The sequence below is a fragment of the Colobus angolensis genome, unplaced genomic scaffold (genome assembly GCF_000951035.1).
Source record: "Colobus angolensis palliatus isolate OR3802 unplaced genomic scaffold, Cang.pa_1.0 Scaffold352, whole genome shotgun sequence".
NCBI classification, from domain to species: domain Eukaryota; kingdom Metazoa; phylum Chordata; class Mammalia; order Primates; family Cercopithecidae; genus Colobus; species Colobus angolensis.
The window spans coordinates 1,194,004-1,204,042 of record NW_012116844.1 but is presented as its reverse complement, the minus strand read 5'-3'; the positions used below and the strand labels follow the sequence as shown (position 1 = coordinate 1,204,042).

The 10,039-nt window shown below is 36.3% G+C and overlaps 1 protein-coding gene across 1 annotated transcript in view; it reads right to left on the bottom strand.

The window, feature by feature from the left end:
- LOC105519573 (coiled-coil domain-containing protein 7) overlaps positions 1–5,433 on the bottom strand; it is a 137,009-nt gene extending 131,576 nt beyond the window's left edge. Inside the window, exons 1-3 of the mRNA XM_011952949.1 lie at positions 5,098–5,433; positions 3,566–3,658; positions 667–750 (exon numbers count right to left, since the gene is read on the bottom strand). Of these exons, the coding sequence (XP_011808339.1) occupies positions 667–750; positions 3,566–3,658; positions 5,098–5,376 (456 nt within the window). The 5' untranslated portion in view covers positions 5,377–5,433. The remainder of the gene's footprint in view (positions 1–666; positions 751–3,565; positions 3,659–5,097) is intronic.
- Positions 5,434–10,039: the final 4,606 nt, after the last annotated feature.

Sequence of the window (10,039 nt, the reverse complement as noted above, 5' to 3'; positions counted from 1 at the left end):
TGTTCTCATCACAAAGAAATGATAAGTGTTTGAGGTGATGAATATGCTAATTACTCTAATTTGACCACTACACATTGTATCAAAATATTGCTACGTACCCCACAAATATGTATAATTATTACATGCCAATTTAAATACTATTGCCAAGAAAAGCAATAAATTAAGTGTATTCTATTATAAGAAAAAAAGACAATTTCAACAATTCCACTGCAGTCTTACCTTTTACTCATAGCTAATTGATAAGGGTTATGGTACCAAACCATGATTATGTGGTCATTCTCCGTAATGGTCAATCATTCTCTCTTTGAGGCTGATTGCCACAACCTTAATATTTATTAACTACCTTGTAACTACTTACATGCTCTTAGTGAGGGAATATGGTAGATTCATTAAGATTCACACAACTATTGAAGAATTAATTCAAAGTTCATGTCTTATTTGTGGTGGTTCAGTGGCATAATCTTTGCATTTGGGCATAGTAAAAACCCTTGATGGTGATTTAAAAAAAGAATAAATAAATAAATAAATAATGCTTTCCAATGCCATTTATAATTTCTTAAGACACTGAATCTAGGTTAATGTTGGCTGACTGGATAGCAGATTCAATTTTCAACAACCAGTACAAGTCTGATATTTTATACTTGACCGTATATACAGAATACATACATTTTGTTCTTCTTTAAGTGCTGCTTCTAGCTGAGTTGCAAATTGTGAACAATATGTCAAGAATGAATTCATATCATCCCCAACCTTTTGAAAAGAATAATAAAACATAAAGTTACTTTTAAGAGTCCATATGCATGTCTGTCTTTTTCTAGCATATTTACTTTGTGAAAAATTTTAATTTTGCATAATTTATGTCCCTTCAAACATTTATGGCAAGAAGCCATGCTTCAAATGTGATACTAGCAAATTCTCCCAGAGAGAAAACATGAAAGAAAGTACACTCTGGGAAGTGGCCCATCAGTGACATATACCCAGCTATGTCTCTCCTCTCATTCGTCTCTACACAGTTCCAGAAAATCCAGCATCCCAGCCTTACAGTCCTGAAATTTCTGGGTGGCCCAATAAAAGGTACTCATTACCACAAAAAAATACCTCTTGGTGTTAGAAAGTGACTACTACCTATGACATCTAACTGTATACTTGCCATGAACTGCAGTCTTCTGCTCTCACCTAATGGGCAATGTAAAACTTTGAGGAAAAAAATAGTTACAGCTTAAATATCATAATGACCAAATCCCTTCTAGTAAAGCAGTGATTTGTAAATCAGAGAATTGACTCATGATAAACAAATATTACAGGCTTATATACAGTTAGAATTTTCATAGAGTGGTTCTCCATGAAGAATACATTCCCTGAGCATTACATTTAAAGATACTGAGCCAGGTGCAGTGGCTCACACCTGTAATCCTAGCACTTTGGGAGGCTGAGGCAGGTGGATTACTTGAACTACTTGGTCAGTAGTTCAAGACCAGCCTGGCCAACATGGCGAAATCCTGTCTCTACTAAAAATACAAAAAAATTAGCTGGGCGTGGTGGTGCACACTGGTAATCCCAGCTACGTGGGTGGCTGAGGCACGAAAAACGCTTGAATCCAGGAGGCAGCAGTTGCAGTGAACCAAGATCACACCACTGCACTCCAGCGTAGGTGACAGAGCAAGACTCTGTCTCAGAAAAACAAAAATAAATAAAATAAAACAAATAAATAAATGAATAAATATACTGAGAGGCTCACATACTTTTTGTCACAATAAAGACCTTTAATCATATAGGAGACGGGGAAAAAAAACTGAAATAATTCAGCAGAGAGGAAAATGAACAGATTAGTGTTACTAATCACAAATATAAACAGAAACCATTAGCCCACTTCTTCCACCCACATTCAGGTGCCACAAATATAGAGAAGACAGAGAAATATAGAGAAGATAGAGATTGATTTGACTGAGTTTATAATTTAACTAAATAAGACCAATAAAGCAGAACAGGGCAAGAGAGTTAAATACATATGAAAGGTAGTGATAATAATAGTGGACCATGCTATTTAAGCTGGGTAAGTAAGGGCACAAGGAGGATTTGGGACACTAAAAAGGCAGCAGGACCAATGGATTATGGTTCCCTGTGAAATCAAAGGATTTTTGGAGTCAGAATTTTGGACAGACTGAGTGGGAAAGACAGGAGGTGGTGGCCAGAGATTAGGATGACTGAAATTCAAATTCTGAAACAGTTATGGTAAGGACTACAGGGTATCACTTTGTCAATTAGTGGTTGAGGTAAAATAAAATACAAGATCACTGGAGGAAAGAAATTCAGTAAAATAAAGGTGGTATCTGAAGGGCTGATTTCTTCAATTTTCTCAGTATTGGAGACCACAGTAATGTGAACTTAATTTCATTTTATTTTATTTGTTGGTGGTTTTTTTTTCAACTTTTGTTTTAGATTTAGTGGGTACATGAGAAAGTTTGTTACCTGGATATATTGCTTGATGCTGAGGTTTGGAGTATCAATGATCCCATTACCCAAGTCCTGAGCATGGTACCCAATAGCTAGTTTTTCAACCCTTACCCCGCTTCCCTCCCACCTCTAGTCATCCCAGTTTCTATTGAACTTCAATTTTAGATTTTAGTTTTGGTTCTTTGATTCAATCCTGGCAGAGCTTCAAAACATAATAACCACAAGGTTGTGCAGGACAAGGATTGTGATTACACAGTCCTTTTAATAGTTGGGTAATGACCACCACAGTAAAAATATAAAACATTTCCATTATTTCAAAAAGCTTCACTGTACTCTTTTGCAGTCAATTCTCCCCTCCTACCTTAGCTCAAGACAACCACTGGTCCTTTACTACAGTTTTCCCTCTCCCAGAATTTCATATAAATAGAATCATATGGTATGTAGCCCTATTTATTTAGCTTCCCCACATCCTAATGTTTTTGAGATTCATCCACATGGTTCTATGTGTCAGTAGTTTGTTCCCTTTATTGTGAAGAGTATTTCATTGTATGCTATACCACAATTTGCTTGTCCATTCACCAGTTAGTAAATATTTGGGTTGCTGGATTCAGTAGCTATTCTGGCTATTATGAACAAAATTTCTATAAACATTTATATACAAGTCTTTGTGAAGATGTATGTGTTCATTAATCTTGGATAATCACTTAAGAGTGGAACTGGTGGCTATCTTTTAAGTATATGTTAAACTTTATGAGCAGCTGTCAAACTGTTTCTCAACATAGCAGTCCCACTTGTGTTCCCACCAGCTCTGTATGAGAGTTCCTGTGGCCCCGTATCTTTACCAAAACTTGATTATTGTCTATCTTTAAAATTTTGGTCATTCCTAATGGGTATGTAGAACTCCTTTTCTGCAACCCTCTTGGCAAAATTCAGGTCAAGAGGGATTTGGTTGGGTTGAGTAATTTTCTAAGAGGATCATTTTCATGGATAGGAAATTCATTCCAAGAACATATAAGTAATCCAAAAGAAAATATTTTAAATTTATATTTTTAAAAAGCAAATCAACCCTTTTCAGTGTTAATGTCTGTATCTTAGGGTTGCATATACTTACAGATAAAGATAATTCTTCATGTTCACGCTTTACAAATGGTTCTTCTCCATTCTGATCACAGTGTCCATAGGTTTCTTCCAAAGTGGAAACAACCTGTAAAAAAAAAAAAAAAATCAAAGCCAATTTGATACTTTAATAGTTTTAAATTAATTATATTCAATGTAAATAATATTCAGTCAATTATGCCAGGACCTTTTTACCAGTAAGACTTATTTCGTACAGTGCCACAAACTTAAATTTTCCATCCCATACCCAATTTCATGTCATCATGAGGAAAAAGCAATATTCCTTAACCTTACTCCCTAGCAAAGGAGAGATGCTCTGTGACTCTACCATTTCTGTGTTGATAGGTATCTTAAAATGGAGAGGGCCTGTCCACGAGTGGTTGAAGCATTAAGTAGAGTTTTCCTCAAAGTCTGCCTTGATTTTCTCCTCCAAAGAGAGTTAGGGAATATCGAAAGATGGAGACCAGAAAGCAATGCATTTTTAAAGAAAATTATCTGGCCTAACCTCTCAAACTTTCAACAAACTTGTACTGTACAAGTTTGATGTACTGTATCTTTTTTTTATATTTGTGCTCTTCCTCATTGTTCTCACTTGATATTTGGTACATTTACAATTCAATTCTGCATCGCGGTGAAAAAAAAAGAAACTCAGATAAAGGAAAACTTTTCCCCACATCAAGAGCTAAAGATTTGGCTGGGCGCGCTGGCTCACGCCTGTAATCCCAGCACTTTGGGAAGCCGAGGCGAGTGGATCACCTGAGGTCAAGAGTTTGCGACCAGCCTGATCAGTATGGTAAAACCCCATCTCTACTGAAAATACAAAAATTAGCCAGGTGTGGTGGCATGCTCCTGTAGTCCCAGCTACTCGGGAGGCTGAGACAGGAAAATTGCTTGAACCTGGGAGGCAGAAGTTGTAGTGAGTCAAGATCACGCCACAGCACTCCAGCCTGGGCAAAAGAGCGAGACTTCATCTCAAGAAACAAAAAAAGAGCTAAAGTTTCTGAAATGCAGAGTTTAACATAGTAGAAATGCAGGACTTAGGAAGGCCTGCTTGCAAGGTTGGCCTTAACCTGGCATCTGAGAACTTGGATATCAGGAGGGTTCTCCCCATTCACTGACAGAAGGAGCTCACTGTCCCTAACTGTTTGTATAATGTGGTTTATACTGAACCTCCTTTCCTTGTGAGAGTCTGAAATTTTCGTACATGCTAAGTACAGAGTGAATAGTAAACAACTCCCAATAAATCCCAGGGCACTAAGTTTCTAATGATTTTCCCCGGCAGACATTTCATATGTGTTGTCACAATTCATTGCTAAAGAAATTAAGCATGTCCTGGGTGACTCTAAGGGGAAAAGACTCTTGCAAGCTTAGATCTGATTTTCTCCTAATTTCACCTCATGTGCCTACTGTAATAAATCTTAACCATCAGTATGACTATATGTGGAGTCATGTGAGTCCTCCTAGAATATCACCAAACCTGGGGTGATCATGGGGTCCCTGCAACACAGAAACTAACAAGCCTCTTACCATCTTCAGATGTTTGATAATTTTTCCGATCATTTCATCTTCCGGTAGTAAGTTCTTTGTCTTACTCGATGGAATGGGCAAAGCATACCGTACAATGGATTCTCCTGTTGGTGGAGATCTTAGAACCATTGGTTCAATTTTATCATGAATTAATTTTGCATTATGTTTTTCCTTCAGTTTAGGTGATAATGGTAAATTATGTAGTCCTTTTTTGGTAGTTAATGCTGGAACAGTTGCCGATTTGTTACTGGTGGTCAACAGATGCTTTACTGGTTTCATTTTGTTACTGACTTGGCTTCCAAATTATAGATGACAAAAATTTATTCCTCCCTGTGAAAAAAATTAAAAGAGATTCAGAGAAAACACCAGGTTCTAATTAAATTCACATACTACATTTCTCCTTTTCTGATGCTTTAGCAATTTGGTCAGAGTACATTAAGCAACTTCTGGAAGCTACAATTACACTTCGGGCTTTTTTGAGTCACAGTTACTCAAACAAAACAAACTAAAATAGAATGCAGTTATCACAATATCTAATGTATATCAAGAAGTTATTTAAACCTAAGTATAATAACAATAACAGTAAAAGCTCCATCATTTTTAATCTAAGATATGCCCTTTATGTACATCATTATTCCATTTTACATGGGAGTAAACTGAGCTCAGACAAGTTAAGTGACTAACCAAGAGTTACACAGCTAATAAGTGTTAAATTTTTCAGAATTACAACATAGGTCAAGTTGGCTACAAATTTTGCTTCTTTTCTATACCCTTTGCTCTCCATATGGAAAATGTTGGGTTATTTTACCTATAGGACTTATAGCATTTCCTGTAAGTAAGGGGGGTTGTAGATGAAAACATTTCAGATTTAAAATGATAAAAGGATTATCAATTGCTATGAAGATGGTGAATCCTAAAATCAACTCTGAAAAAATGAAAAATAGAAAGGAAAATATTCCTAACAACAAAAAACAACACGAACAAAAAAATTTTTAACTGTAAGAAACCCCTAAACAAAGGCTAATTTGTTTATGGGGCATTTAGGATAGGAATATAGGGACTGAAGAAGCCAGAAGCAACAATGAGAGAATACATTCAGGAAAAAAAAAATTACATTTTCTTCCTACCTTTCTCCCATATTTGAGCTAATATATCTAATATATGTCCTTAATATACATCTTTATTCCCACAGGAGCAGTAGTCTTGACCCAAGGTATCATTAGGGTAATATTAAGGCAGCATCAAAGCTATGCTAAGAAAGTATAAACTAGATAGGTCTTGGGCTTTTATTCCTCTATTTTTCTCTCCCCTCAAAGCTGACTAACACTCAGGACAATGCCACCTCCCAAATAGTTTAAAAGTATAAGCCTAACCATGGAAATTGTCAAGTACAGTGGCAAAATTAAGATAAAGTAATGTAACACTGGTACTCTGTTATCTGAAGCTCTCTGTACTTCAGCTTGTCCCATTGTTATGTGTTGAACTGTGTCCCTGAGAAAGATATGTTCAAGTCCTAAGCCCACAGCACTTTGAATGTGACCTTACTTGAAAAATAGGGCCTTTGCAGCTATGATAAAGTTAAGATGGGTCCTAAATCTAATGACTGGTGTCACTACAAGAAGACTGTATAGCGACAGGCAGAAATTAAAGTGATGCACCTGCAAGCTAAGGAATATCAAGGATTGCTAGCATCCACCAGAAGCTTGTAAAAACCAATGAAAGATTTTTCCCTAGAGCCTTCAGCGGGGAACATAGTTTTGCTGAAACCTTGATTTCAGTTTTCTGGCCTCCAGAATTATGAAATAATAAATTTCTGTTGTTCTAAGCCACCCAGTTTGTGGTACTTTGTTACAGCAACACTAATGTCTTAGTCTGTTGAGGGTGCTATAACAACACACTATAAATTGCATAGCTTATAAACAAGAAACATTTATTTCTCACAGTTCTGGAGACAGGAAAGTTCAACGACAAGGCACTAGCAGAGTTGGTGTCTGATGAAAGCCCAGATGCCAAATAAATGGTGCCTTCTCTCTGTGTCCTCACATGATGGAAGGAGCAAGGGAGCTTTTTCAGACCTCTTTTATAAGGGCACTAGTTCCATTTATGAGGGTGCTTTACTCATGACGTAACCACCTCCTAAAGGGCCCATCTCCTAATTCTACCATATGTTGAACTGGGGCCCAATTTCAACATATGAATTTGGGGATGACACAAGCGTTCAGATCACAGGAAATATCTAGCACTTCAAAAACAAACACACCCACATACTTTCCCTAAACTTCCAGGAGGAACACAGGCTGGGAACTGGCTTTTGATCATCTCCTAATAATAGATTATCAGACAAAGTAGGAGACACCCCAAGGGTATATGAGCTCACAGGCCAAAACTATTTGACAACTGAAAAAAAGCAATCATTAAAAAATAAAAAATAGGCCAGGCACATTGGCTTACACCTGTAATCCCAGTACTCTGGGAGGCAGAGGCGGATGGATCACCTGAGGTCAGGAGTTCGAGACCAGCCCGGCCAACATGGTGAAACCCTGTCTCTATTAAAAATACAAAAAATTATCCAAGCGTGGTGGTGGGCACCTGTAGTCCCAGATACTCGGGAGGCTGAGGCAGGAGAATCGCTTAAACTAGGAGGCGGAAGTTGCAGCGAGCTGAGATTGCGCCACTGCACTCCAGCCTAGGGGATGCAGTAAGACTCCATCTCAAATAAATAAATAAATACAAAAATAAGAAACTAAAAAACATGTTTTAGTTGTAGAATCATTAAAACAGAGAGACTAAAAATATATAAACACACAGAAAGAGAATATTAGCCATATAAAACAGGTATAAGAGGTATTTTTAAGACCCAAGTGCAAATATTAAAAAATGAAAAATGTAATAGATAAAATAGCACAAGTATTCACAAAATAATACTGCTGAAGAATAAAACCTGATGCAAAGAATAAAAACAGCTGAGGAATAATTCAGCTGAAGAATAAAAAATGATGCAAAGATTAGCAGCATTTATCACATATTCCTGAATATTAATAAAATACACATCAATAGTGATAAGTATTAAAAGCTAGTAGCAGGTTTGAAAAAATATAATTAGCAATTCTACTGAAAATGAGAAAATAAAGGCCTATATATTTGTTAATAACAATAAACATGATTGAATTTTTGGAGAAGCAGTATCTAATCTTCAGAAGATCATCCAATAAATATTAAGAGACCACTAATAGGATTTTTTTATTTGCCAGAAACCATGGCAAAAGTTGATGGTATCCTGTCAGCACATTTATGCAAAACACAAAGCCAAATAGTATAATATACTATTTCAGAGAATAAAATATAAAAACAAATAATATAACTTACAGATGTTATAAATAAAATCACTTTGAATAAAGTTTTAAAAACTAATAATTTCTCAATTATTTTGGACACATGGACAGCAGATAACAATTGTCGATGTAATTATGAATTTCCAAAATTCAGATATTTCAATATGTGAACATTTATTAGGATTTTAACAAGTAGATGATGACACCCCACTGGAAAAGAATCATATACATGTTTAAGAGATTACTTATAAAAAATTTAAATTAAAAACATATAATATATATGGGGCCAGGGATACATGCCTGGGATACATGTATTTAACATCTGACAAGCACAAACAGAAAATTCTCAAAAACTAAAATTCTAAGACATTTTATACAAGTTGCTATTACATTCTTTAAACTAGGTTGTGAACAACAGAACGAAAATACCTTAACAGCACTGAAAATGTTTATTTCATCCAAGAATTATACAACTGCTTTTTTGTTTTGATGATACACTATAGTTAATTGAATGCATAGTTGCCAAGCATAATTTTTAAATCATAGTCAAATATGACTTAGCAAAGATAACTTGATACCAGTGTCACTAAAAATCCATTTGAAGGAAGAACACAATGCTCTACTGGAAACTACTGATGATAATAGTAAATATATACATTATAGCACTTGAACCAAAGCCCCTGCAAAATATTCCCTTTTACATTTTTCTTTTTTTTTTTTTTTTTTTTTATTTTTTTTTTTTTTTTTTTTTTTTTTGAGACAGAGTTTCGCTCTTGTCACCCAGGCTGGAGTACAGTGGCGCAATCTTGGCTCACTGCAACCTTCGCCTCCCGGGTTCAAGCGATTCTCCTGCCTCAGCCTCCCGAGTAGCTGGGATTACAGGTACCCGCTGCCACTCCCGGCTAATTTTTGTATTTTTAGTAGTGACAGGGTTTCACCACATTGGCTAAGCTGGTCTCGCACTCCTGACCTCAGGTTATCCGCCCACCTCGGCCTCCCAAAGGGCTGGGATTACACGCCTGAGCCACCGTGACTGCCCCCTTTCACATTATTCTCATACCGATTGTGACATGATGCTTTAAGTAAAAACTAATGTTACAAGCAAAATGATGCAGAAACCAAGATGAAATTTACAAAATTGAAAAGCCTCAAAAGAATTCTGAATAAATTACATTGCCAAAGAAACTCCATCAAAACCATCAGGTCCAAGCAAACATCAAAAATTCCACCAAAACCATCAGGACCAGCAAACAGGATGTAAGAAGAGTGGCCAATGAGCCAATAAGTAAAACCAAAAGGGTATATATATACATAGAAAGCAAGGAAAAGAAAATGTCACCAAGGACGGAGCGATGAACTATATGTGAAATGCTGAGTCAAGTAAAATGAAGACTAAGAGCTGACACTGGATTTGGCAACATGGAGGTAGGTCATTTGTAACCTGAAGAACGGCAACAATTGCAGTAGAATGATCGAGGTAAATATCTGACTTACCGTTCAAAAGACAGGAAGTAGGAACAAAGAATTGAATACAAGCACTGTAGAGAAATTTTACTACAAAAGGGAGGAAAGAAATAGAGTATTACTAGAAGAAAACATGGTCAAGAGGA